At 56.6% G+C, this 27,418-nt stretch overlaps 2 protein-coding genes across 10 annotated transcripts in view; one reads left to right on the top strand and one right to left on the bottom strand.

Moving 5' to 3' along the window:
* On the bottom strand, nucleotides 1-15,686 carry G6PD (glucose-6-phosphate dehydrogenase). 2 transcript variants are annotated; one of them, XM_025988099.2, is made up of 13 exons: nucleotides 15,237-15,686; nucleotides 14,230-14,357; nucleotides 6,899-6,936; nucleotides 6,705-6,813; nucleotides 5,937-6,154; nucleotides 2,912-3,070; nucleotides 2,694-2,819; nucleotides 2,230-2,323; nucleotides 1,740-1,926; nucleotides 1,243-1,478; nucleotides 1,093-1,169; nucleotides 865-957; nucleotides 1-761 (listed from the first exon to the last, which is right to left on the bottom strand). In XM_025988099.2, exons 1-13 carry the CDS (start codon nucleotides 15,346-15,348, stop codon nucleotides 671-673), a joined length of 1,668 nt encoding a protein of 555 aa, XP_025843884.1. In that variant the 5' UTR covers nucleotides 15,349-15,686; the 3' UTR covers nucleotides 1-670. The 2 variants fall into 2 exon arrangements, with proteins under 2 accessions (XP_025843884.1, XP_025843885.1); XM_025988100.2 differs by lacking the exon at nucleotides 15,237-15,686 and adding an exon at nucleotides 14,950-15,136.
* Nucleotides 15,559-27,418, top strand: part of IKBKG (inhibitor of nuclear factor kappa B kinase regulatory subunit gamma) — a 20,830-nt gene continuing 8,970 nt past the window's right edge. For 2 of the 8 annotated variants that reach the window (XM_025988103.2, XM_025988102.2), the window contains exons 1-3: nucleotides 15,670-16,335; nucleotides 19,282-19,483; nucleotides 22,228-22,439. In XM_025988103.2, the coding sequence (XP_025843888.1) occupies nucleotides 16,237-16,335; nucleotides 19,282-19,483; nucleotides 22,228-22,439 (513 nt within the window). In that variant the 5' untranslated portion in view covers nucleotides 15,670-16,236. Of the gene's footprint in view, nucleotides 16,336-19,281; nucleotides 19,484-22,227; nucleotides 22,440-27,418 lie in introns of all 8 variants that reach the window. The other 6 variants (XM_025988101.2, XM_025988106.2, XM_072743369.1 and 3 more) reach the window with 6 other exon arrangements.

Consider the following 27,418-nt stretch of genomic DNA (forward strand, 5'->3'; position numbering starts at 1 on the left):
GTCTGTTTGTGGATTTAATGGCAGGGGGCTGAGATGGGACGTGCCACTTGCTGTTTCTGCATTTCCGGTGGCGAGGGGTCCCCTGTAGGTGCGCTGAGGTGGGCGGGCCATGGAGTGCAGAGCTGGGGTGGTGGGGGAGCTGGTGGGGCAGAGGGACATTCAGGGGGCTCAAGACACAGGGGACTGACTGCTGGGCAGCATGGAGGTCCCTTCCAGCGGGTGACCAGGAATGTCGAGTGGCACAGAGACTGCTGTGAGAGCTCTTGACCCCTTCCCCCCAGTTCCGAGGTCCTTGCCCACAGCCAGCAGGAGTGTGGGGTGGCCACTGGCCCCCTCCCCACCCCCAACGTCACCCCTTACTCCTGTCCTAGGTGGAGGAGCCCAGGACAAGTGGAGAAGCCACTCTACTTGCTTCTGTTGGGGTTCAGTCCTGGGGGCAGAGGCTGGCTCAGGAGGGGCCAGTGGCAGCTAGGGATGGTCACGGCGCGAGTCTCGAGTGCTTGGCGGTTGCGGAATGTAGCTAGGCCCGAGGTGACCAGGGACCAGGAATGTGACGCTAAGGCCTATGGTCCTGAAGCCCTCCCAACGTGGGGTTAGGGTGGTAGGCAAGTGGGATGAACAAAGACGGATGGGGCCAAGGTGGGTGGGGTGGGGACCTGGGGCCCGGGGCTCAGAGCTTGTGGGGGTTCACCCACTTGTAGGTGCCCTCGTACTGGAAGCCCACTCTCTTCATCAGCTCATCTGCCTCCGGGGGGCCTCGGCTGGGAGAGTGACAGGCAGAGGAGAGATGTGAGGGAGGCCCTGGGCTCCCGTGCCCCCCCCTGCCCCGGGGTCCCGTCCTTCCCTCCCCGCTCAGCCCCTCACCTGCCGTAAACGTAAGGGATGGGCTGTGGCTTCTCGCGCTCGATCTGATGCAACAGTGGCGTGAAGATCCGCCAGGCTTCCCGGAGCTCGTCACTGAGGGGGACACGGTGTGGCTTGGGGGGGTGCTTCTGGGGGGTACGGGGGGAGCGAGGGAGGGAGAAGGCTGCCCCCTGACCTGGAGCCCAGCTCGGTCCCCCTGCACACACAGGGCACACGGGTGCCCCTCACCTGCGCACAAAGTGCATCTGGTTCCCACAGAAGACGTCCAGGATGAGGCGCTCGTAGGCATCGGGGAGCTTCACGTTCTGCGAGGAGGAGGGGTGAGGCCGCCTGTCCACGCGGACCGCAGCCACCCCTGCCCCCGGGCCGAGTGCCCACCTTGTATCTGTTGCCGTAGGTCAGGTCCAGCTCGGACTCCTCAGGGTTGAAGAACATGCCGGGCTTCTTGGTCATCATCTTGGTGTACACGGCCTCGTTGGGCTGCACGCGGATCACCAGCTCGTTGCGCTTGCACTGCTGCTGGAAGATGTCGCCGGCCACGTCGCGGAACTGCAGCCGCACCTCAGCCTTGCGCTCGTTCAGCGCTTTGCCGCAGCGCAGGATGAAGGGCACCCCTGGTGGGCGAGGCTGGCGTCAGGCCCCGCGGTGCCTCCCCGAGGGTGGGAGGGGCAGGGAACGGAGCGTGGGGACAGAGCGTGGGGACAGGCGTGCAGGTGTGTGCGCACGTGTGTGTGCAACGCGTGGCCACGTCCCCCTGACCCGGGGCCTCTCCAGTCCAGCATCCCTTCCTGGGAGGGGCTCGGACCGGAGGGCAAGGGTTCCACGGGGCCCCCGAGGCCCTGCCCGCCAGGCCCGGCGGCGTCCCGTCCACATACCATCCCACCTCTCGTTCTCCACGTAGAGGACGACGGCTGCGAAGGTGGCAGTGGTGGACCCGTGGGGCACTGTGGGGTCATCCAGGTACCCTTTGGTGGACTCCCCTTCTCCACTGGGGTTCCCCACGTACTGGCCCAGGACCACGTTGTCAGCCTGCACCTCCGAGATACACTTTAACACCTTGACCTGGAAGAGGATCAGGAGACGGGGTCTGTGGGTAACCGGGTGGAGCAGCCACGCACGGGACCCAGCAGGGTGGGCTTCCTGGAGGTGGGCGACGGGTCAGCGCAGGCAGGGGGCGGCGGCCAGTCAGCGTGTTCACCCTCCTGAGGGTACGGCCACGGCCCTCCTACCCAAGGGCTCTGTGGGACCACCTGGAAACCCCCCCGAAGGGGAGGCTGAGAGCTAGATGCCATGAGTCTGCCTGGGGTCCCCCAACAGCCACCACAGGCCTGGCAGCAGGGCCCAGGAGGGTGCGCCTCTGCCCACCTTCTCGTCGCGGACGTCGTCTGAGTCCGTGGAGGCAGGCTTCTCCATGGCCACCAGACACAGCATCTGCAGAAGGTGGTTCTGCATCACGTCCCTGCGGAGAGAGAAGTGGGTGGAACTCGGCTCGGGGGGCATTCGGGCGGTGAGGAAGGAGCGAGGAGGGCTCACCCCGGCCCCGGCCCTGTTGGCCAGGCTCTGGGGACTCAGTACCTCAAGTGGGGCTTTCTAGCAACAAGCTGTGAGACCTGCTTCCTGAGCTGTGTCTGGCCCTGGAGGTCCCCTCGGGGAAGGCAAGAGCCGGGACCCCTCCCTTCACAGCCACCACCGAGCACTCACACCCACCCACGAATCTGAACTTTGGTGTGGAAGGAGCCCCCCAGAACAGGGAGGGGTGACCCTGCAGAACGGGAGGATGGCACCCGTCGCTCGTGCTGACTCCCCAGGAAGGGGACACAGGCTCTCACCGGATGATCCCAAATTCATCGAAGTAGCCCCCGCGGCCCTCGGTGCCAAAGGGCTCCTTGAAAGTGAGGATGACGCAGGCGATGTTGTCTCGGTTCCAGATGGGGCCAAAGATCCTGTTGGCAAACCTGCAGGAGGGGCAGGGCGGAGGGTGGTGCCGGGCCCCCCGGGCCCCCACCCCGGCCCCAGCCCCTCTGTCCGCCGCCGGGCCGGGCCGCACCTCAGCACCATGAGGTTCTGGACCATCTCCTTGCCCAGGTAGTGGTCGATGCGGTAGATCTGGTCCTCGCGGAACAAAGACGAGATGTGGTTGGACAGCCTGTCGGAGCTCTGCAGGTCCCTCCCGAAGGGCTTCTCCACGATGACACGGTTCCAGCCTCTGCGGGGGCCCAGCGCCATGTCACCCCACACCCTCGCTGGGCAGCAGGGCCCCGAACCCCGTAAGTCCCCCTCCTCGAGAAGAGGCAGTGCCTTCCCTGCCCCTGCGCGTCCTGAGGTGCCCAGCAGAGCCCTGCTGGGTGGGCCCTTCCGCACCCCCGGCACCTCGTGTCCCCCAGTCAGAGCCGCGCAGACAACTTGCTCAGGAGCCTCCCTGCCCGACCGGCTGGTGCTGCCCCTGGGGGGCTCCACTCCCTTCCAGCCCCGTGCAGGGTCCTCGGTCAGAGGTGGCCTGGGTGCGGGCGGGACAGCTGGGGAGCCTTTCTCTGCTGCTCCCCGCAGGCAGTTAACGTGGCATTTTGCCTTCAAAACCAGGACACTCCTGACTCTAGGAAGCCAAGGGTTGCAGAAAAGGAGGTGGTGGGGGGCTGGGGTGACTGGGTGACGGGCACTGAGCACGGCGCTTGATGGGATGAGCACTGGGCGTTAGACTGCATGTTGGCAAATTGAATTCAAATTAAAAAATGTAAGAAAACAAAACGTGGGACAGCTCTCAGTCCCGCGGCCAAGATGACCAAGAGAAGAAGGAATAATGGTTGTGCCAAAAAAGGCCGCGGCACATGCAGCCCATCCACTGCACCGACTGTGCCTGTTGTGTGCTCAAGGACAAGGCCATTAAGAAGTTCGTTATTTGGTTGGGTGGCCCGGGTGGCTCAGCGGCTTAGCACCGCCTTCAGCCCACGGTGTGATCCTGGAGTCCCGGGATCGAGTCCCATGTTGGGCTCCCTGCATGGAGCCTGCTTCACCCTCTGCCTGTGTCTCTGCCTCTCTCTCTCTCTCTGTGTGTCTCTCATGAATAAATAAATAAAATCTTAAAAAAAAGTTCATTATTCGGGACATAGTGGAGGCCGCCGCCGTTAGGGACATTTCCGAAGTGTCTTCGACACCTATGTGCTTCCCAAGCTGTATGTGAAGCTCTATTATTGCCTGAGTTGTGCCACTCACACCAAGGTAGTCAGGAATCGCTCTCATGAAGCGCGGAAGGACCGAGCCCCCCCCCCACTCCGATTTAGACCCGTGGGTGCTGCCCCACGACCTCCACCGAAGTCCACGTAAGGAGGTAAGTCCTTAACGACTGAAGAAAAAGTGTTCTCCAGAAAAAAAATAAATGTCGATGATACTTTTAAAAAAAGAAAAAAGGGGATCCCTGGGTGGCGCAGCGGTTTGGCGCCTGCCTTTGGCCCAGGGCGTGATCCTGGAGACCCGGGATCGAATCCCACGTCGGGCTCCCGGTGCATGGAGCCTGCTTCTCCCTCTGCCTGTGTCTCTGCCTCTCTCTCTCTCTCTCTCTCTCTGTGACTATCATAAATAAATAAAAAAAAATTAAAAAAATAAAAAAATAAAAAAATAAAAAAAGAAAAAAATCCCCCAAAACCTGAGGCGAAGTGAAACATGACTGTGGCTTTGAGAAAAGCACGGCCAAGTAATATTCCATTGTCGGAAAAGAATAAACATTATATGGTCTCATTCATTTGGCAAATGTAAAAACTAGTAAAAAGGAATTAAGGGGAAAGGAGAGAAAATGAGTGAAAATATCAGTGAGGGTGACAAAACATGAGACACACCTAAATCTGGGAAATGAACAAGGGATAGTGGTAGGGCAGGTGGGCGGGGGTGGGGGTGACAGGGTGACGGGCGCTGAGGGGGGCACTTGATGGGATGAGCACTGGGTGTTATGCTATATGTTGGCAAATTGAACTCCAATAAAAAAAAGAAAAAAAGAAAAAAAGAAAGAAAAAAGAATGAAAAAAAAAGAAGAGAAAAGAAAGAAAATAGAAACGAAAAAAAAAAGAAAGAGAAAAAAGAGAAAAGAAAAAAGAGAAAAGAAAGAAAAAGAAAAGAGAAAAAGAATGAAAAAAGAAAAAAAAAGAAAAGAGAAAAAAAAGAAAAGAAAAAAGAGAAAGAAAAAGAAAGAAAAGAGAAAAAGAATGAAAAAAAAAGAAAAAAGAAAGAAAAAAGAGAAACAAAAAGTAAAAAAGAAACAAAAAAAAGAAAAAAGAAAAGAAAAAAGAGAAAAGAAAAAAGAAAGAAAAGAGAAAAAAAAGAAAAGAAAAAAGAGAAAAGATGACGGGATGAGCACTGGGTGTTGATGGGATGAGCACTGGGTGTTTTTCTGTATGTTGGTAAATTGAACACCAATAAAAATTAATTAAAAAAAAAAAAGAAAGAAAAAAGAGAAAAGAAAGAAAAAGAATGAAAAAAAAGAAAAAAGAAAAAAGAAAGAAAAAAAGAGAAATGAAAAAAGAAAAAAAGAAAAAAAAGAAAAAATAGAAAAGAAAAAAGAGAAAAGAAAAAGGAGTAAAAGAATGAAAAAAAGAAAAAAAGAAAAAAAGAAAAAAGAAAGAAAAAAAAAGAGAAACAAAAAGAAAAAAGAAAGAAAGAAAAAAAAAAAGCAGGGCTAGCCGGAGCCAGGGCTGGAGGAAGCGGAATCCCGCGAGCGCCGCCGCCGCCGCCGCCACCTCGCGGCCGCCAGGGCACCCAGCGCCGCCCGAAGGACCGAGCGCCGGCAGCAGGTTCCAGGTTCGTGGAGCAACAGCGCCCCCCCCGCCCCCCCCCGCCCCCCTCAAGGGAGCAGCTGGGGGAAGGGGCACTCCCAGCGCAGGGCCGCAGGATGGCCAGGAGGGAGCCTGGGGGGGGCGTCCCCCCACGGGGACCCCATTCTGCGCCTCGGAGGCTGACGCAGGTAGAGCCAGACAGGGGTCGCCACCTGCTGCGGACTCCGCAGACGCGGCCGCCCCGGGGCTGGCCGGCGGCCAGGGCGGGCCAGGGCGCGCCTAGGAGGCAGGAGGGCCGAGGACGAGCCTTACGTCTGGCTCATGCAGGTCTCGCGGATGTTCTTGGTGACCGCCTCGTAGACCGTGGGGGGCAGCGCCAGGTAAAACAGGCGGTTGGTGTGCGGCCCCTGGTGCAGCGCGTTCACGTGGCTGTGCAGGCGCCCGTAGGAGGCCGCGTCGTCATAGTGGCCGGCCACGTAGGAGTTGCGGGCAAAGAACTCCTCCAGCTTGGGCTTCTCGTCTGCTGTGGCCTGAGACCGTGAGAAAGATGGACACAGGGACGCGGCCCGGCCCTCCCTCTGGCCGCACAGCCCACGGGCCCCCTCCCATCGGCTGCGCGCGCCCACGGGGTTGGCCGCGGCAGCCCCGCGGCGGGGCACGGGCTCCAGCACTCCCAGGCTGGGCCCCGACACAGCGGTGACACTTCAGGAAGCGTGACCCGGCGGGACTCCCTGAAGCCACACCGGCGGCCTCTGGCGTGCGGGCAAGAGGCAGCTGTGATTTTTGTGGGAAGACGCTGTTTCAGCTCCTGGCCCTGGCGGGGGGACGGAGTGGGGGGCACGGCAGGGAGGACCCTGGGAGCGCCGGGGAACGGGGGCCTCAAGCTGGCGGGGTCCCCGCGCCGGGCTCCACGACACGTGGGTCATCAAAGAAGTGGCAGGAGCGGCGGCGCACGGCTGTGCGGGTTGTGGGCAGCGCGCGAGCTCGGGGCGTGTGGGGGGCGGCGGGAAGCGCCAGGCGGGAGCACCTCCACCAAGGCAGGGGACGGCGCCCTCACGGACACCCCCGGCAGCCGCTCACTTTGAAGAAGGGCTCGCTCTGCTTCCGGATGTCGGCCACGGTGAGGCGGGAGCGCGCGAAGCCCACGACGTAGGTGTCCTCAGGCAGGAGGCCGTCCCGGAAGAGCCACCTGAGGGCAGAGCGTGACTCGGGCCGCCGGATGGGGAGGGCTGGGGACACGGGGACTCGGGGACTCGCGGGCGGGCGCGGCTTACCAGATGGTGGGGTAGATCTTCTTCTTGGCCAGGTCGCCCTGCAGCAGAGGGAACGGGGTGCTTAGGAGAAGCGTGGCACGACCTCGACGGTCTGCTCCCTTTCAACCTGGGCACTTGCCCAGGGTCCCTACTGGGCCGCGAGCGGGCCTGTCGTGCCGTGCAAGCAGCAGGAGGAGCTCGAATGGGAGCCTGCGCTGGCACTTCACCCTGACTCAGGTGACAGCGCCCGCGTCCCGCAGTAGCCACCTCGAGGTGAACGGGCCTCATGCCAGGAGGCCTGTTGCCCGACCTGCAGGCCCTGGGATCACACGGACCACGGTCCCTGGTCACAGTGCAAGCAAGGAAAGCACAGCCAGGCCCCAAAGCCCACCTCCGAAGGCCCACGGGCTGAAGAAAATCTGAAGGAAGAGTCTAGAACTGAACGGCAACAGAAATAGCAAAGAGCAAAACCTATGCGGTGTGCCCTGGGCTGCTGCCTCTAGGTCGGGGCCAATGAGCTTATTAGTGTCCGATTTAAGAAGTCACAGAGGGACGCCTGGGTGGCTCAGTAGTTGACCATCTGCCTTCGGCCCAGGGCATGATCCTGGGGACCGAGCCCCACATCGGGCTCCCTGCGTGGAGCCTGCTTCTCCCTCTGCCTGGGTCTCTGCCTCCCTCTCTGTGTCTCTCGTGAATAAATAAATAAAATTCTTAAAAAATTTTCAGACAAGAGTAGGATTAGAAAGCCAAAGCCAAGCAAGTTACAAGGCAGGAAATGATGAAAAAATATAAATAAAATAGAAAATAAGCCAAAAGAAAATATCAAGAAATCCAAAAGCTGGTGTTTGAAAGAGCTGAAGAAAACCGGACAACCCTCTGGCGAGACTTTTTAAAAGGTGCCAGGAATTAGGGGTGCAACAGAATACAAGTGCAACCAGGAAAACACAACTTCAATGAAATGGGCAAAATTCTAAAAAAATGCCACCTACCCAAACAGAGGCAGGGACCCGAGTGGGCAATGGTCATGACGGAAGTTGGATTGTGACCACAAACCTTTCCACCAAGGCAGTGGCAACACGACCCTGGCACTAGAACGCTTTCCCGGGGCGGGCGGGGGGGGGGCTGCCACAAAGCCAGAAAGATGGAACTCCCTTCTGAGGCAGAGTCTGTCTGCAACCCGGAAACATAACCTACTCCTGCAGCAAAATTAAAAAAGCCACGGGATCCCTGGGTGGCGCAGCGGTTTGGCGCCTGCCTTTGGCCCAGGGCGTGATCCTGGAGACCCAGGATCGAGTCCCACATCGGGCTCCCGGTGCATGGAGTCTGCATCTCCCTCTGCCTGTGTCTCTGCCTCTCTCTCTGTGTGACTATCATAAATAAATAAAAATTAAAAAAAAATTAAAAAAAAATTTAAAAAGCCACTTAAAAACTGATCAAATAAAAAAAAAAAAAGAAAAAGAAGCTGATCAAATACTTTGCGGGGAAGAGAAATGAATGGCTAACAAACACACGAGAAAGTTTTCAAGATCTTCAGTTGTCAGGAAAATGCAAACGAAAGCAGCACACCTAGTGTTGGAGGGGATGCGGAGCACACGTCTACACGTGCACGTGCACAGCAGCCTCAACTCAGTGTCCCCACGCGGGAGACAACTCAAAGGCTCCAGGAGGTGGACAAGCTGTAAGTGAAGCTCTAGGATACGCAAGACGAATCTATTCTGGTAGAGATTACATCGCAGGTTGTTTGGGGTGGACTGACTGGGGTGGCTGTCTAAGAACTTTCTGCAGAGATGAAAAGTCCTATGTTGATTTTTTTTTAATTTAAAAGAATACATTTATTTGAGAGAGAGGAGAGACACAGAGAGACCGCACATGTGGAAGGGGCAAAGGGAGAGGGAGAAAGGGAATTTCAAGCGACTCGTCACTGAACGTGGAGCCCGACGCAGGGCTGGATCCCAGGACCCTGAGATCATGACCTGAACTGAAACCAGGAATCGGATGTTTAATCAACTATGCCACCCGGGTGCCCCAAAAGGTCCTATATTGTGATAAAGGTGTTTAACCTGCACCATTAGGATTCGCGCATTTCAATACATTTCAGTTTTGTCCAAGAAAAAAACCCTGAAAAACAAAAACAACAGTTGAGCAGAGAGTGGGGAGTGGGCGAAACGAGAGGCGGAATGTCGTGGGAACTGGGTAATGGACAGCGGCCATTCGTTGTACTCTTTCTTTTTTTTTTTTTTAAGAGTGAGCAAGTGAGCGAGCAGGGGGTAGGGGGAGAGGGAGCGAGAGAATCCCAAGAGGCTCCACACCCAGCGCGGAGCCGATGCGGGGCTCGATCCCACGACCTGAGATCACGACCTGAGCCGAAACCAAGAGTCGGAGGCTCAACCGACTGAGCCGTGCAGGCGTCCCTCATCGCACTATTGTGTCAACTTCGTGGATGTGTGAAATTTCCCAAAATAAAAGGGTGTGAACATATGGCAGCTTCTAGTGACAACACGGCGGAGCCCACAGATTCAACAGAGGGCTCCCTCGAGAGAATCACAGGCTTCCTTCTCCCCGAGCTCCAGTTCGGTCACTGCCGCCATCGCAATATGCTGTAATTTTGCAACCTGACAAGGGCACTGTACTCCAGGTGGAAGAGGAGGGGGCGGGAGAGGTCACCGGCTGCTGAAGAACAGGAGGCCGGGGCCCTTTCATCTGCCCACCCCGTAATTACAGCGTGGGATGGGCCTGGGGTGCAAACCCACGCGCGGCGCCAAGCTCTGCCAATCGGCGGGGAGACAATGGGCCAGGCTGGGGTGGACTGGACTTGCCGTGGGCAGAGCTCAATCCACAGATGAGGACCCGAATTTTCAACACGAAGTGACCTTTCGGAAGCAATGTGACCACCGGATAAGTTCATTTCCATGAACGACTGCACGACGGAAGCATCGTGACCAGAACGAAAGCAGCTCCTGCCTGGTTCAGTGCCCCCCAGAGACAAGCACTTAGGACAGCACCCAGGGGGCTCTGGGATGGGAGATCCATCCCCTGGGGGGGGGTGCAGGCTCGGGGGGGGCCTGTGCCTTCAATGCTCGAGCTCCCTCCTGTCGTCTGCTTCACCTCGAGTCTCCCTGGGTGAGCCCATGTTCCCCCGGGGCTGTAGGTGGGGACCCGCAGGGGGACCCCTCCAGGAGTCTGTCCCTGCAGAGACCCTAGTGAGCACTGGGCCCACACAGTCAAGTGTCCGCTGGTCATCTCCAGGCTCCCCTGGGACCCTGGATGCCCTAAGCGGGTGGTTTCCAAACTCTGGTCCCCAGGCTTGGCGCCCTGGCTCACTCTGCTGTTCACAACTGACCTCCCAAGGACCCGGAGTGGGTCCCTGTGGTAACCACCACCTTCACGTGGCTGCCCTCCTGGCCCTTCAGTGTGACTCCAAGCCTCAGCCTGGGAAGCGAGCTGGCTCCCTGCCCGCGACCCTCACTGTCCAGAGGCCCCCACTACGGCAGACTGCCCGTGCCCGCCTTGGGCTTCTCCCATCGCAGGGCTGGAGGGAGACCCCTGCTCAGGGCACCTCAGCCCCGCAGCTCCAGGGAGGACCGGCCTGCTGGGGACAAGCACCCCGGAGAAACCACCAGAACCGTGGCCTGCAAACACGTCCTCACCTCCCTTGTGGCAGGTAATGTTTGCTTCCGATCACATTCCAGGGGCTCAGAGGACCCGTAGCAGGGGCCTAGTGTCCCTCTGCTGAGTCACGGAGCCCAACACCCCAGCTGTTTGTTCTGCTCCCCTCGGGATTAACTACCGACAGAACCTGCTTGCCTTGTTCAGCTCAGCGCCGCAGCATCCCCGTCATCGGGGGAGGGGGACGTGCACCCCGGGGCGGTGGGAGGGGGCCCCTGGGAGGGGGCCTGCACTGGGGAAGTGGGGCGGCCTGCCTCCCGCCAGCCTACGCCAGACACTTGCAAGAACCAACACGGAAAGACGGAGCAAAGCTGAGGGCGGCAATCGCAGGCACAGCGGGTGACATGCGAGCGACATGCTAGTGGGACACCTCCTGACTTTGTCTGGGGAGCACAGTGGGGAAGAGCCGCAGGGGACATGTCACAGGCAGGAGAAGCAGGACCTCAGGAAGACCCGAGCCGCTGTATCCCTCCCGGCTGGGGCAAAGGGCCTTGGGCCACCGCCTGCCTGTCGCCGCCTGGCTCTGACCTCGGCTGCCAGTTGTACAAGCCCCAAGCACTGGCGACACCTTTGTGTGAGGATTTCAGGGCGTCGGAGGCTGGCGGCCAGCTGTAGGCCTGGGAGGGGTGGGCCAGCCCAGTCCCCCTGAGGGTCACGGGGTCAAGGATCTGCCCGGCCTCCTGGGGTGGGGCCTGGGCCCTGGCTGGGGCCCAGCTGGCTCCTGGCAACTGGGGAGAGAGAGCCTGGGGGCTGCTGATGTAGGCTCCCTCCTCCACCCTGGGGCTCATGAATCATCAGGCCTTTGGGGAAGTGCCAAGGTCATCATGACACAGCAAGAATCTTATCGACCCAAGGTGGGAAAAGTGGCCCTGAAATATCCCCAAAAAAGTGAGGGGCCAAGATAGCTCGGTCACCCCTTGTCTGGGCGCAAACTGGGAGGAGGCCTGAACACCCATCAAGTCCATGGCCCTTGTGCTCCAGGTGGGGAGACTGAGGTCCAGGGGGGTGAGGGGCTTGCTGAGCAGCCTGCAGCGAGCCCATCCTGCCCCCCCCCCCCAACTCCCCATCCTAGTCTCTGCCCAGCCCTCCCTTCCTTCCTTCACCCCCCGTTGGAGGAAGAGTCTTTCAGCCCACCCGAGGTCCTATCAGATGGGGGAGGCCAGGATCTGCCAGGATCCGCCAGGCCCAGGGTTGCCCCCTGCCCCCAATACTGGTCTGTAAGGAGAAACTGGTTTCTTTAATTCCAGAGCTTTCCAGATGGGGACGGTAAGTCTCTCTACTCCTTTCCTGGCTGGGGGCAGGAGTCCCGAGGAGGTGGTAAGTGGCCACATAGGAGGAACAGAGAGCAGCTCAAAGCCTATTGGGTAACCATGAGCCAGCACCAGGGCACTCTCAGGGAGGAAGCTGGGCCTGAGAACCAGGCTTAGGTAAGCAGGTGAGGAAGGAAGGAGGGGCAGAGGAGGGCCATGTGGGCCCAGCCTGCCCCGGGGGCATCTGCCAGCCACTGAGGGCTCTGAGTCTGCTCTGCTCTTTGCACGGAATGCTCCCTGACCCTGGCTCTGCACATCTCACTCCGCAGGCTCTCCTCGTGGGACCTGTGTGCTGGAGGTGGCGGGGCCCAAGGGCCCGGTTCTGTTTTCTGTCACATGTGCCACTACGAGCTCTTATTGGGTGACTGACTCCCCTTGGGTCCCTTCCCTCACCACCCAGATCACACAGGGAAGGCAGGGCCGACGCTCACCAGCTTCCAGAGGAGGCACTTGATCACTGAGTGTTGGACGAATGAGCAGTGAGCTTGCTGGGTTCCCAGAGGGGTAGGTTCTGGGACAGCGCACCCTCAGCACCACTGTGTCTACCTCCTAACAGGCAGGAGCAAGCCTCAGGGGCTGGAGGGTGGGAGCTGTTCCAGATGCTGCCTGAGGACGGGAGGCCCACCTGCCCACCTGCCCGGCCCCAACCCTCCGGAGCAAACAACTCCCGGACAAGGGGTCCTCCCCCACCCCACCCTGCTGTATGAGCACTTCCCATTTCTGCTCTGAGCATCTGGTTGTCACTCTTGGAGCAGAGGAGAGCAAAGGGGAACCCTACCAATTGCAAACAAAAGTTGCCCAACCCCAAGCTGGCCACAGGCGAAGGCAGTGAGCAGTCACAGAATCGGCTCAGCCCGAGGTCCCTTGGCATTTGTTTCAAAAGTCCTCATTGGCTCCTAAGAAAAGCTGAGGTGCAGAGAAGGAAAGACACTTGCCGGTCACACAGCAAGCTTGGATGCTCTCAAGAAACTACCTGACAGTTGAGAGCCTGGGGTCCTAAGTCATTTATTGTGGCCTGGGCTTCTCTGGGGGAGCATCCTCTGACGGCCTGCTATGGGGGTGGGAGGAAGAGGAGTAATAATCCCAAGTAAATGTCTCCTCTAACCTGTTTCTTGGAACTCATGGTCAGAATCCTAGGTATGAGGGTTTGTGGCCAACACAGGCATGGCTCCTCTAAAGAGAACATGCTGGGGCCAGGGTAGAGACTAAGCCTGCTTTCCCCTCCCCCATGTCTCTGGGTCCCTCTACTCTCGGGATTACGGAGTCAGAGGACAGCGCTTGGGGTGGCCCGCCGTCCCTGCCTCTGGCAGAGCCCTATCTCCACCCCCAGCACTGTCTCCAGCCTCCTGCTCTCCTTTGCAGAGTTCTGATCAGACTCCCAACAGCTGGCAGAGAGCAGGCTATGCAAAGGCAAAGGTAGTGGCACCTTGATGCACGAAGAAGCAAGTTCCTCCAAGGCTAAGGGCACCTTGACATGGGTGCAGAGACACGATGCCTCCCCTGTCCACAGATAGCTAGTTTCGGTGGAATTCTTCCTTAAGATTATACAGCAAGTTACCAGCAGAAACGTCACAAGACAGTTAACAGGTTGTTGGTCCTGCCCAGGGTGAAAGCAAAGAGCGAAAGCTTTTACTTGGAGACAAAACCCTGGCAGCTCATCTTGTCGCCCCACAGATCCTGTTTCCATGTGGCGCACCAGCAGGCTGCTTTAGTCTGGGGGTCACGGCTCCACTAGGACCCACTCTCCCTCTCTTGTCCCACCCTCCTTCACCTCCGGTCCATGTGCTATACCTCTGCTTCTGCTTGTACCCTTTGATCTTCTAGAACATGGCAGTTCCCCAGGGTATATGGTGGGGTGGGACAGGTCATAGCTCCTGGGCAGGCCTTGGAAGTTGGGGTAATGACATGGTATTCACAGAAAGGTTGAGTGTTTCTTCCCACGGAACTTGGGGTAGGGACAGACAAGGTGGAGCTCACACCTCAGATCCTGTCTTTGCAATTAATCAACGTGTAACATCTACCAAGTTACTAACAAATTTGAAAAAGATACAGTATTTTTTTTTTTTTTTGCAGTTTTCCCTGTGAAAGAAGAAGTCCAACCAAATAGTCTTGACGGCCCTCCCAGCTCCAGGACACGGGTCTACAATTAATGGCCACAAACAGATTTCAGAACGGCCTGGCAGTGCACGTATACTGGGCGGTACTGGGATGATAGTGGCACACAGGCAGGACCAAGAGGGAGAGACCAACCGAGCGGGGCCCTTGGGGCCCCAGGACAATCAGTTGGGAAAGTCCAGGCACCCAGCAGGAAGGGACATGAGGCAATGGCACACTCTGAGCTTGGCTTTTGAGATGTGGGGCCTGGGGGAGACTCACCGATGCACCCATGATGATGAAGATATGGGTATCAGATTGATGGAAGGCATTGCCCTGGTACAGCTCTTCCCGCAGGATCCCGCACACCTGGGTCCGGCTCAGGGCCACCTGCTCTGCCATGATGCTCTCTGGTTAAAGAAAGGCTTGTTGACACACCAGAACAGGAGAGCATGGGGAAGTTGGCCCCCTTCTGGAGGGGTCCTTTGGGGTCTCACCCAGTGATGCCTGATTATTAAAACAGCTCACTGAGTGGCCTGGGAACAGGATGGTTGGGGGATTAGGAACTGCAGGATTTGGGCTCCCACCATACTCTCTAGGCGGCTTTGTTGCACGGCGTACTTTACGGAGTTACTCAGAGCACTAGTGGACTCCGGCTGGAGGCTCTGCAGGGCCAAGTGGAACTGCTGGAGCATTGCACAACCTGCCCAGGACCACCTCACCCCAAACTCCAGCGCAAACTCCACGATGAGCTGGAGCACGTTAGACCGGGCGATGCCGGAGGGCAGTTCCGGCGCTCCTCCTGCTAAGCTGGGAGTCGCCGGCAGGTCGCGGCCCCTCTGAAGTGTCTCAGTCCCCCCAGGGGGCCAACGGAGGGATGGGGGGGGACACTGGGATCAGATAAGCCCTTTCGATTTTGCTCCGCTCCCAAGCTGGGCAAATCAAAGGGCCTGACGGCACCGCACGCCCCTCCGCTGGCCCGGCGCCTGGCCACTACGTTACCTGCGCCCCGCCGCCGTCGAACGCCGCGCTCAAAGCCCCGGAATTCCCGGCCGTTTCCGGGGGCTGCGCCCCGCCGGCTCATTTAACCAGCGGGGGCGGGCGCCTGGGCTGAGCTGACCCGCCTCAGGCGAGGCGCGTGGGCGGGGCCGCAACAGGCCCCTCCCCGTGGGCGGGGCCGAGCCCAGGCGCGGGGAGGTGCGCGCGCAGCCCGCGCTGGGGCGGAGGGGAAAGCCCGCCCTCCCACCGCGCAAAGCCTCCACCCTCGGCCCGCCCCGCCCCTTGGGCACCTGCGCGGGCCGCTCGGCCGCCGGGTGCCTTCCGTTCCCGCTCCCTCTGCGCCGCGTCCTCGGTGCCTCGCGCGTCCTCGTGCAGCTCTGCATCGTTCGCCCGCGTACTCATCGCTGGCCTGGCCCAGCCCTACGGTCCAGCTTTCTAGCCCGCCCCGGGCGGCCCTGCGCCCTCGCGGAGGGCTCCACTTCCGCCGGCGGTGTGGCCACGCCTCCTCGACCCTGTTCCTGGGCGGGGCCTCCTACAGCCCGTGCGGCTCTATTAGCTCCTCCCCTGGCTGGGGGCGGGGCGGCCTAGCCCCCGGGAGACGAGTTGGACATTGGGTCGCGACGCCCCCGAAAAGTAGCAGGTGCTACAAATCACTAGGAACGTCCTGCGGGCCGCCCAGGGCTGGCGGGCTCGGGCTCCCCTCCGGCACGGCCTCTGCACGCCTCCGCCGGTTCCCGTACAGGGGCGGGGCTTGTGTGTTTTACTTCCGGATCTCACAGCTACGACACCGGAAGCCGGAAGTGTGAGTTTCGGCAGCGGGACAAGGGAAGGGTTCTCGGACTTTCTCGGAACGCCAGGGTCCGAGGAGTGCTCGAGGCTCGCCGTTCCTGCCCTTTTCACGTCGGACCGACGCTGCTGACAGGTGTGGTCTTCTTCCCGAAGACAGGGTACTGTTGGTGGGCGTTCCGCCGCCTCCGACACTCGCTCGGACGTCCTTGCTTCCCCCTCTTGTTGGGCCCTGGCTCGTTTCTGCCGCCTGCTTATAGAGCCCGCCTTGGCCCGATGCAGGAGCCGGGTTACCTTGGGGCTGTTTCTGCCTCTCCCGCCGCCGTCGCGGAGTCTGACCACACCCCTGCTTCGTGGGTGACTCTTCTATAGTTTGGAGACATTTTCTGTTCATCAAACTTGACTGCATAAGAGCTTGTTAAATTCTTCTAAAAGGTCTCAGATGTAGTTTGGCAATTACATATCTTCATGTGCCTCAGTTTACTCACCTTGCAAAAATGATTAATGTTTACCCGAGCTCAGACCTTTTCTGTGACCCGAGGATGGATGAGCCCTCCTGGTATGTTCGAGGAACAGCAAGGAGACCACTATAGCTGGAGCAGAGTGAGTGAGGGGAGAATACTCGGCGAGGAAGCAATGAGGGACAACGTCGTTCAGAGCTTGCGGGCCATTTTAGAACTTTTGGCTTTTACACGCGGGACAATGAGGAACTGTGGTAGGGAACAGTGTAGAGGACGGACATGATCGGAATACCCTGTTAGGCTGATCTGGCCCTTGTGGGGAGAACAAACTATAGGGGACAACGATAGGAGCAGGGTGACCTTTCAGATGTCACTGCAGTAATCCAGATGGGTGGATGCTCAAAATGCTTTGAGCATTTTATTATGAAAAATTTCAAAGATGTTCGAAAGTAGAAAGAATAGTATGGTGAATCTCATGTCCTCACTCTCCAGCTTTGACAGTTGTCAACTCAATGTTAATTTTGTTTAATTTATACCCCTCACAATCCTCTTCCTTTATTATTTTCAATAGCATCTTTATTGAGATCTAATTCTCAAACCACACAGTTCACCCATGTAAAGTGTACAGTTCGTTGGTTTGTAGTATATTCAGGGTTGTGCAGCCATCACTACTATCTCATTTCAGAACACTTTCAGGACTCCAAAAAACCCGGTGTCTCTTTAGCTATCACCCCATTAACCCATCTCTCCCAGCCCTTAAGTATCCACCAATGTTTCTGCCTCTATGGATTTGCCTCTTCTGCACATTTCATGTAAATGGAATAATATTATATGCGGGCTTTTATGACTTGCTTTTGTTTTTACCATAATTTTTGCAAGATTTGTCCATCTTGTGGCATGTGGATGTACTAGATTTTGTTTACTCATCAGTTGATGGGCATTTGGGTCATTTCCATGCTTTGGCTGGTGTGAATAATGCTGCTACGAGCATTTGTGTGTACACATGTGTTTTCGTTTTTCTCAGGTAGATACCTAGAAGTTCCCACGTTATTTGAAGCAAGTTCCTGACACCATATCATTTCATCTGTAAATGTTTCAGCACGCGTCTAAGAAAGAATTAACAAACAACCACAACACCACTGACACACTTAAAATACTTAACAATAATTGCTTAGTGTCATCAAGTAGGTTCTGGGATACATTTTGACAGGATTTCCTGATGCATTACATGTGAGCTGAGAGACACAGGAGTCAAGAGGAGTCACAGGAGTCCGAGGTTTTTGTCCTGTAGCTGGATATCAGGTGACAATAAGGAGGGCTGTGGGTGGAAGTGGCTTTGGGGGGCTGTCAGGAGTGTGATTTTAAGGTTAGTTTGAGAGCAATGCCAGCTAACCAAGTGGAGATGTTGAGTTTTCTAGGTGTCTGGAGTTGAGGAAAGGTGTAATTTGGAGCATCGTCAGCATGAGAGTGGGGGTTAAAGCTGTGAGGCTGAATGAACTGTGTACTGGAGTGACTCTAGGTAGAGGAGAGACCCCAGAACAGAGCTTGGGGGGCACCACAACATGATGGGCTGGGTTAGTGAGGAAGATCCAGTGAAAGGGTCTGAGCAGGAGCAGCCAGTGAGGCAGGGGGAGAACCAGGGAGTGGGCTCTTCTGGAAGCTCAGAGAAGGATCAGTGGCTCTCCAGATACCGCCGATGGGTTCGTGGGGGGAGTTCAGTGGAATCCAGTGGAGCGGTATAAATGTAACAGTTTATGGCATTAAAGCCATCCTCTCTCAGCTCAGGGCCTGCTCCTGCAAGCTTGTCTTAGGATCGGCCTCCTCCTCCAGGTAGTCTTCTTGGGCAGAATTTAAAAGGCCTTTAGGCTAGTGCTGTCCCTCATGGCCAACTTCTGTAGTTTATAGGACAATGCAAACAGCTCTGCGTGTGTCTTTGCCCTGCTGTCTTAGGCTGGGCAGCTCCCACTTTCAGATTCCTTTTAAAAAATATTTTATTTATTTATTCATGACACACACACAGAAAGAGAGAGAGAGACAGTGACACAGGCAGAGGGAGAAGCAGGCTCCATGCAGGGAGCCCGATGTGGGACTTGATCTCGGGTCTCCAGGATCACGCTCTGGGCTGAAGGCGGCGCTAAACCGCTGAGCTACCCAGGCTGCCCCACTTTTAGATTCCTTGGCACGTATCAGATACTATATATCCCCTTCAGGCCCTCAGTTCCAGCAAACACTCATCAGGTTCTGAGTGGTGTCCTTGAAGCCCCTCATCCTACGTGGATTAATTTCCTAAAGCTGCCGTGAGAGATGAGTGTAAGCCGAGTGGCTAAGACAACAGACCTTTATCCTCTCCAATTCTGGAGGCCAGAAGTCTGAAATCAACGTGTCTTCAGGGCCACACTCCCTCAGCGGACTCAGGGGGAGGATCCTTCCTGCCTTTTCCAGCTGCAGGTGGTTCCAGGCCTTCCTTAGCTTGTGGCCACTGTCAGTCTAATCTCTGTGGTCATGTGGCCTCCGTGTTTGTGCCTCTTCTAAGGACACTTGTCATTGGATTTAAGGCCACTCTAATCCAGGATGATCTCATCTCAAGATCCTTCACTTACTTAGACCTGCAAAAAAATCCTTTTTTCAAATAAGGTCACATTCACAGGTTTTGGGGGTCAGGATTCAAGGTACTACAGGAGATGGGGGCTAGCATTCTTCACTCCAGCTTGGAGGTGTATGTAGCAGGTAGGATCCACAGCACACTGACACCTCCCTACGAAAATAACCCTCTCCCTAATTTCCGTTCTCTTGTGAAATTCTTAATTTTAGTTTGCAGCCTGGAGACTGGTGCTTGGTAGTTTTTAACAAGTGCTGCAGCATGGCCTTTCTGACCCCACATATGGGGCTGCAACTCCCTTCGGAATGAGAGTATATGCCACCTTGTGGACTGAAAAGCCTGTTTTAGCTTTCTATCACACTTGATAAAGTGCTCAGCATTCTGCTTAAAGTGTAGCCCCAGGACTCCACAGACTGCACCCCTTGTCCTGCAAGGTAAGGGAATTCTGCGGGGGTGTCATGTGACTCCTCTGCTGCCTTTCTCTTCCAGACCCTGACTTGTTGGATGAGCAGGGCCCCCTGGAAGAGTCAGCCAAGTGAGATGGTGCAGCCCAGTGGCGGCCCGGCCGGGGACCAGGACGTGCTGGGTGAAGAGTCTTCTTTGGGGAAGCCAGCTATGCTCCACCTACCTTCTGAGCAGGGCACTCCTGAGACCTACCAACGCTGTCTGGAGGAGAATCAAGAGCTCCGAGGTGAGGAGGGCAGCAAGTGTGCAGGGTGAAAGGTCAGAGATCCCAGCCCTGTTGGGTGGGGGAGGCTTAGTCTATTCATCTGTGTCTGCTTTTACTGGGTCTGGGTGGGGGTGTACCTGAGAGCCAGCTGGTGATTCAAACTCGACCACCTTCCCGCTTGTTTCAGGAGAGATTCCCTGGAAATGGACTCTGAGGTATAGATTGACGTCCAGGAAGTTTTTATTTGGAGTGCTCTCAGACCCCCGCTGGGGACGGGAAGGGAGGGAGAGGACAGGGAAGAAGCGGGACTGCAGCGCCCGCCGACCCTGCAGGGAGCTCAGGGGCTGCAGCGAGCCCTGCGAGTTGCCCCACTGGGGCCACCGTGGCCGGGCTCTTGTGTCTCCATCCCGGTCCCTTAAGCGCCAGGCCGTTCTGGGAACCGCCTTGCGGCTCCTGGGGAGGGGGCGTGGCCTGCCCTGGGAAGGGGCGTGGCCGGCCCTGGGAAGGGGCGTGGCCGCCCCGGGCAGGAGGCGGGGTCAGGGTTTGCGTGCCCGCGGTGCTGGGGCCAGGGGTCCCATTTCCGTCCCCACCTCGACCTCCGCGCACTCACCTGCCTTGTCCTTACGCGGATGGGGCGCGGGCAGCTTCTCCGGTTCCCAGGGGGGCGGCGGGCGGCCTTTGCGTGGGCCACATCTGTGCCCGCCCTCACCCGCCCCCCACCTTGTCATCATGCTTAGACATCTACGGCTGTCCTGGCCACTGCATGGTGTTGAGCAGCATCCCTGGCCTCTACCCACTAGATGCCAATAGCACTCTTCCGGTTATGACAGCCAACGGTGTCCCTAATGTCAACTGTCTTGGGGTCACATAGAGCTGGGAGTCAGGTTGGAGGTGGGGAGGGCGCACTCTCTCGATGACTGTGTGTAGCCTCTGCTGTAAGAGGGTGCTCCGGCAAGGGAGACTTGGGGACAAGAGTGTGGTAGGTTGGTTGTAGAGGGATCACGGCACCACCAGCTCCCCATGCAGGGAGCTGAGGCTTTAGTAGCCCATGGAGACCTTGAAGCTGCATGGCCTCCAGCTGCGCTACCTGACTCTCGATTGTCCAGTGTGTTGGCCCCACACAGTGTTGGCTCTGCACATCTCTCTCAAATGGGTGCCATGTGTCAGGCCCTGGGTTAAACCCCCCGGGGCCCTGAGGGTGTCCACCCCCAACAATGCTGATGATTGTGCCTAGGGAGGAGGGGGCAGGGGAGTGGATGTAGACTTTGCTTGCAATATTTCGGGGGGACGTTAGGAAAGAAGTTGCATGTACCTAGTACAGGAGTCTGTTGATGAGACGTGTCTAGGAGAGGCAGATCCGGAGAATCCGCTAAGTGGATGCCAGAGGCTGGAGGTGATGGGGAAGTGACTGCCACTGGATTCAGGTTTTTTTGTTGGGGGGGGGTGGGTGATGGGAATGTTCTGGAACTAGCTAGAGGTGATTGTGCATAGCTTTGTGAGTACACAGAAACCCCTGAATGACTGTGTACTATAAAATACTTAAAATGATGAATTTGGGGTTATGCGAATTTTACCTTGATAGAAAAAGTAGTTGCCTATGAGTTGAGGCTTGGTGGGGGAGGGTGGAGGTGGGTGGCAGAAGCATGCCTGAGGCAGGAGACCCTGTATAAGGGCCACGCTCAGCTTGCCTCCCCTGCAGGGGGGGTCACATGGGGGCAGTAGAGTGAGCTGGGTTCAGAAGCCACTGCTACTGCCTTTTGAGTAAAAGAATGTTCTGTCAACAGGCACTAGTTAGCTAGTGAAGGGTTTTGACTAGAGAGTGACATGAAGCTACTGCTCTTTCTGATCTTACACAGTTCTGTAGTTGTGAGAACCTTTGTGTGTCACCGATCAGTTTTGTCACCCCTCGATGGTCTTCTGGTGCCCAGGGTATCCCTGAGTGTGTGGCTCTCCTTTCCTCAGCCTCTGCTGACTGCGTGGCCTTGGCACATACTCATCCTTCAGCTTGGTGATGGGGGGACTGGTGGTTTCTCGAACGTTCATTGTGCCCAGAGCACTTTGCTTTTTCATTTAACTCTTGTGATCCTGTGAGGTGGGTGTGATTATTTCTGTTGAACATGCAGGTGGGGACGGTGAGGCTCAGGGAGGCCACTCACTGGGGCACTTCGAGCCTTCTGGTCCTTCCAGGCTGTGGCCAGCGATGCCAAGGGGCCATTTGCCCTGGTGGCCTTCCCTGAGTCTGTGGGTAGCCTGGGGTTTCCTGATTCTGAAGGGGATGCCTGAGCGCCCCAGGGCAGGCTGGCGAGCCTTGGACCTGGCCAAGATACCAATGGGTTTGAGCCACTTACAAAGAAAGTGGCACTTGGCATATACTTTTATATTTTATCTGACTTGAAGATCTTATTTATTCATGAGAGATCCAGAGAGAGAGGCAGAGGGAGAAGCTGGCTCTCTGCGGGGAGCCCGATGTGGGACTCGATCCCAGGACCCCGGGATCACGCCCCAAGCTAAAGACAGACGCTCAACCACTGAGCCACCCAGGTGTCCCATTGGCACACACTTGTAAACAAAGCTGTTGTATTCAGTCTCTCTGGAGAAACTTAGGGGCTTTATCAGTGCCATAAATAACTTTGAAAGTGTTCTGCAAAATAGGAAGAAGTGTTTCAAGGCCATCTCTGTGTGAGAGGCTGCACAGCGCAGTAGGGAGGGCGCCGTGATGGGCCCGCCTGCCGATTCTGACCTCCCTCCCATCTCCTCTGCCACAGATGCCATCCGGCAGAGCAACCAGATGCTCCGGGAGCGCTGTGAGGAGCTGCAGCGTTTCCAGGGCAGCCAGAGGAAGGAGAAGGAGTTCCTCATGCAGAAGTTCCAGGAAGCCAGGAAACTGGTGGAGAGACTGAGTCTGGAGAAGCTCGACCTGAGGACGCAGAGGGAGCAGGCCCTGCAGGAGGTGGAACACCTGAAGCGATGTCAGCAGGTAGCCAGAGGGGCGGCCTGGGTCCCTCCCCGGCAGCCGGGGCTTCTGGCCGCCTGTCACACCGGCCACCTACATTCTGAAAACCACGGGGGTCCCAGTACGCTCTGGGCTCCCCGAGCGCACCCTGAGGCTCGGTGCTCCACCAGGGGGGCTCCCAGGACTCAGAAGAGCTGTAGATCGGCTCACAGTTACGGTGGTTGTGGTCACTCATGGTGAAAGCACACGGGTTGGAACCAGCAAGGACGAAAGGAGCTCAGGTCAGGGTCTGGGAGAGAGCAGGGGCGGCGTCTCCCACAGTGATGTGTGACAACCTGCACGGGGTACTGGTGTCCAGGGCCTTGGGTGTGGGGTCGGGCCCGGAGACCTGGAGCTCCTGCGGGGTGACCTGGGATACCCAGGCCCTGCCCCCCAGACGTGAAGCCGAGAGGTCTGTCCCCCCTGCCCCCCCCCCGCCAAGGAATTACACCTTCCGCACTTGGGAGGCTCCTGGTGAGTGTGCCAGGTTCCTGGGGCTGCCATAACAAAGGACCACAAACTGGGTGGCTTTGAGAAACAGAAACATATTATTTCCCAGTTCTGGAGGCCAGAGGTCCAAGAGTAAGATACAGGCAGGGTCGGTACATTCTGGATGCCCCCAGGGAGAACCTGCTCCTGAGTAAAAGAATGCTCCCAGCCTGGGCTCTGCCTGCCGTCTTTGGCCTCCTCTGGCTTGTAGATACGTCGCTCCACCTCCGCAGTCAGTCATCCCAGCGCCTTCTCCCTGCGTGTCCGTGCGTCTCTCCTCTTACAGAGACGCCAGCGTTGAAGAGATCCAGCTGGACGTAGTTACCGTGGTGAGAAAAGGTCTTATTTGGTAATTACTGACAGCAGGGGAAAGAGCTGAGCTCCATTCCATGTTGACTTGTATTCTCGAGGGGGAGGAGGCGGAGGAGGCGGGAGCAGGTGCTGAAGCGAAAACTCGCAGAGGGTCGGTCAGCGTCAATGGGAGGCGAGCTGGCTGTGGGGCCTGGGCTTCTGGGGCTCTGTCCTTCATGGGGAGTCCAGCTCAAAGGAGGGCTTCTCAGGTCCTTGAGAAAGACCCTCCCGGGTTGTAGGAGGTACACAGACGTTTCAAAGGCACGGAGAAGGGTTCCGAGTTGGGAGCCCTCTTAGCAAATGCTCCGGGGAAGGGGCGGGCCCCTGTGTCCGGTGGTGGCTGAACCGGTCAGATTTGGCATCGTTGAACTTTTCCAGGTGGACATGCCTGTGGGGGGCTGGGTCTCCCAGGATCGCGGCCCTTGGCTGCTAGAAGCCGTGTTCAAGCGTGGTCAGGTCGCCGAGCGCGGGGGTTTGGAAGGAATCCAAGTCTTTTGTGCGGATTTCTTTTGTAATTCTCCACAGTCACTGTACCTCCCACCCCCGCCTCTTCCAGCATGACTGGTCGTGACCTGATTGCATCTGCAAAGCCCCTGTCTCCAGATCAGGTCCCATCTATGGTACTGGGGGTTAGGACCCGGACGTATCTTTTGGGGGCCACCATTCGGCCCATCCCAGCCTTGAACAGGTGGACTCCGTGCTCTCTGCTAAATGCCTTCAGGGCATCTGTCCGTGCGGCCCCGGGATGGGATGCTGGTTTCAGAGCAGAGCAGGGATCAGGACCGCCGCTGCCGCAGAGCTCTTTCTTGGCTGACACGCCTGGCAGTAGCGGCTATTGGAGGGGACCCGGCTTCATGTTGCTGGTGGCAGTGGCAGTCGGCGCCACTACTTTGAAAAACTGTTGAGCATTTTGTCTTCAGGTTGCAGATTCAGCAGCCTCAGCCCAGGTGCACCTCTAAGAGAAGCTCTTCCATGTTGACTGGCACAACAACCCAGGCACCATGCAAGTGCCCATCACTGGGAAGCCAGTAGAACCATAGGTTGGAGTTTTTTTTATTTTATTTTTTTTAAAGATTTTATTTATTTATGATAGACATAGAGAGAGAGAGAGGCAGAGACACAGGCAGAGGGAGAGGCAGGCTCCATGCCGGGAGCCCGACGTGGGACGTGATCCCGGGACTCCAGGATCATGTCCTGGGCCAAAGGCAGGCGCTACTGAGCCACCCAGGGATCCCCTGGAGGTTTTTTTTTTTTTTTTAAAAAAAAGGTTTACTGAGATAGAATTCACACACCATAAAATAACCCTTTTATTTATTTATTTTTTTAAAAAAGATTTATTTGAGAGAGTGAGAGGGCACAAGCAGGGGGAGGAGCAGGGGGAGAAGGAGAAGCAGGCTCCCGGCCGAGCAGGGAGCTGGACGTGGGGCTCCGTCTCAGGACCCTGGGGCCATGACCTGAGCCGAAGGAAGACACTTCACTGACTAAGCCACCCAGGTGCCTCAGAATTCACTCTTTTAAAGTATAGAATTCGGGGGCTTTTTAGTATATTCACAGACTTGTATAACCATTGCTACTCCCTAGTTCCAAAACATCCACCTCTGCCCCCACCAAAGAAAGTGCATCCTCATTAGCAGGCACTCTGCGCCCTTTCCCTCAGCCCCTGCACTCTCCACTCTGCTTTCTGTCTGTGGGCTTCTTATTCTGGACATTTCGTACCAATGGAATCATACAGTACGCGCCCCTCGCATCTGGCCTCTTTCATTCAGCATAAATATCTTCGAGGTTCATCCGTGTTGTAGCCTGTAGGAGCACGTCCTTCCCTCTTATGGTGGCATCCTGGTCCAGTGTATGGAGAGGCCACGTTTTGTTTAGCTATTCACCAGTTCGTGGACATTTGGGTAATTTCCACTCTTTAGCTGTTGCAGGATTATGCTTATTAGAGAGTGAGCGAGCACGGGTGCATGAGCAGAGGGCAGAGGGAGCGGGAGAAGCGGACTCCCCACTGAGCAGGATCTCAGGACCCGGGATCATGACCTGAGCCAAAGGCAGACTCTTAACCAATCGGGCCTCTGTGTTTCTTTTTTTAAGTTTTATTTATTTAAGTAATCTCTACACCCAGTGTGGGGCTCAAACCCATGACCCCGAGCTCAGGATTCTCCTACCTCTCCCACTGAGTCAGCCAGGCGCCCCCAGTAACGCTATGAATATTTGCGTGTGGACATGTGTTTTCATTATCAGGTAAATATCTAGGAATTCCCCCTTTAATTTGAAGCAAGTTCTAGACACCATGATTTCATCTGTGAAAATTTCAGCGTACATCTCTAAGAAGGGATTTAAAAAAGACTAACTGCGGGGGATCCCTGGGTGGCGCAGTGGTTTGGCGCCTGCCTTTGGCCCAGGGCGCGATTCTGGAGACCCGGGATCGAGTCCCACATCGGGCTCCCGGTGCATGGAGCCTGCTTCTCCCTCTGCCTGTGTCTCTGCCTCTCTCTCTCTCTCTCTGTGTGCCTATCATGAATAAATAAAAATTAAAAAAAAATAAATAAAAAGGTTTAAAAAAAAAGTCTTAAAAAAAAAAAAAAGACTAACTGCAAAACCGCTATCTCACCTCAAACAGTTAACGTTGATCATTTAGCGTCATCAAATAGATACACCATATCGTGCCATCAGTATATTTTGACAGGATTTCCCGATGCGTTAGATGTGAGCTGTGAGATACAGAGCGGAGTCAGGAGGGACTCCGAGGTTTTTCTCCTGGTAGCTGGACGATGGATTTGCTCTCAGCTGACAAGGAGGGCTGTGAGTGGAACTGGCTTTTTGGGGTCTGCCAGGCTTGCAGTTTTTTAAAAAAATATTATTTTCGAGAGACACACAGAGAGAGGCAGAGACATAGGCAGAGAAGCAGGCTCCCTGCAGGGAGCCCGATGTAGGAATCGATCCCAGGACTCTGGGATCACGCACTGAGCCCAAGGTAGACACTGAACCACTGAGCCACCCAGGCGTCCCAGGCGTGCAGTCTTGAGAGCACTACTAAATATCCAAGTGGAGACATTGATGTGACAGGCCAGGTGCTGGGTGGTATTTGCACTAGTCAGTGGGGAGACCTTTGCTGAAGTGCATTCTAGTAAGGACCAGAACACAGTGAGGGGTATCTGGGGGCAGCATGTTTTAGGGGATGGGAAAGCATGTGCAAAGGTCCTGAGGCGGGGACACGCCTGTCATTTTCAGGGAACACCAAAGAGGCAAACATGGCTGGAAGCCGTGTGGAGGTGGCTAAAGAGTGGGTGGGGAGAGTCATGGTAGGAGCTGGTTATGTGGGCTTAGTAGGGCCAGTGGAAGGAGTGAGGCTTTGACTCCAGCGTGACAGAGACTGTGGGGGCTGCTATGATAGCGTGAGACCTGATGTGGTTTCCTGTAGGCTACAGAGTGTGCAGGGGCATTACGGGATTAAATGGTGTCTCACGAAAAAAAAAGTCCACATCCTAAACCCTGTACCCCAGAATGTGTTCTGGAAAGAGAGTCTTTGCAGAGGTAACGAAGTTGAGATGTGGTCGTAGTGGATTAGCCTGGGTCTAAATCCAGCAATTGCTGTCCTTACTGGAGGAGAGACAGACGCAAAGACACGCAGGGAAGACAGCCACGTGATGATGGAGGCAGAGGTTGGGGTGATGCACGCACGAGCCAAGGAGCGCCAGGGATCGCTGGCAGCCTCCAGGAGGCTGGCGGAGCCCCGGCACAGATGTCCCACCCACCCCGCAACCCCTCAGAAGGCACCAGCCCTGCCCACACCTTGCTCTCAGACTTCTGGCCTCCCAAACCGGGACGTGCTATGTTAGTGTCTCGAGCTCCCCACTCCGTGATTCTTTATAGATGACCCAGGAGTGGAGGGAGCCCAGGTGGGAGTCACTGCAGCTCCTGGCGAGGGCCTCTGAGCAGGGTGGGCCCGCACCTCAGGGCCTACTGAAGGCACAGCTGTGGAGGCAGGGGGCATAGCTAGGCCGGGGCGCACGGCAGGAATCTGTCCTGGAGGTGTGATTTTGGAAGCTGTCAGCCTGCAGGGGACGGCAGGCGTCGAGAGCACACCCAGGCACGTTGGCACGAGGGCCGGGGCCTTGGGACTGCGC

This window comes from Vulpes vulpes, chromosome X (genome assembly GCF_048418805.1).
Source record: "Vulpes vulpes isolate BD-2025 chromosome X, VulVul3, whole genome shotgun sequence".
Classification (NCBI taxonomy): Eukaryota; Metazoa; Chordata; class Mammalia; order Carnivora; family Canidae; genus Vulpes; species Vulpes vulpes.

Excerpts from the sequence above, each read along its gene's own strand:
- G6PD (XM_025988099.2), bottom strand. The coding sequence starts at position 15,348 with ATGAGTACGCGGGCGAACGATGCAGAGCTGCACGAGGACGCGCGAGGC. Across the intron at positions 6,814-6,898 it reads AAGATCTACCCCACCATCTG|GTGGCTCTTCCGGGACGGCC; the intron begins GTAAGCCGCGCC and ends CTCTGCCCTCAG. Across the intron at positions 2,820-2,911 it reads CAGAACCTCATGGTGCTGAG|GTTTGCCAACAGGATCTTTG; the intron begins GTGCGGCCCGGC and ends CCCCTCCTGCAG.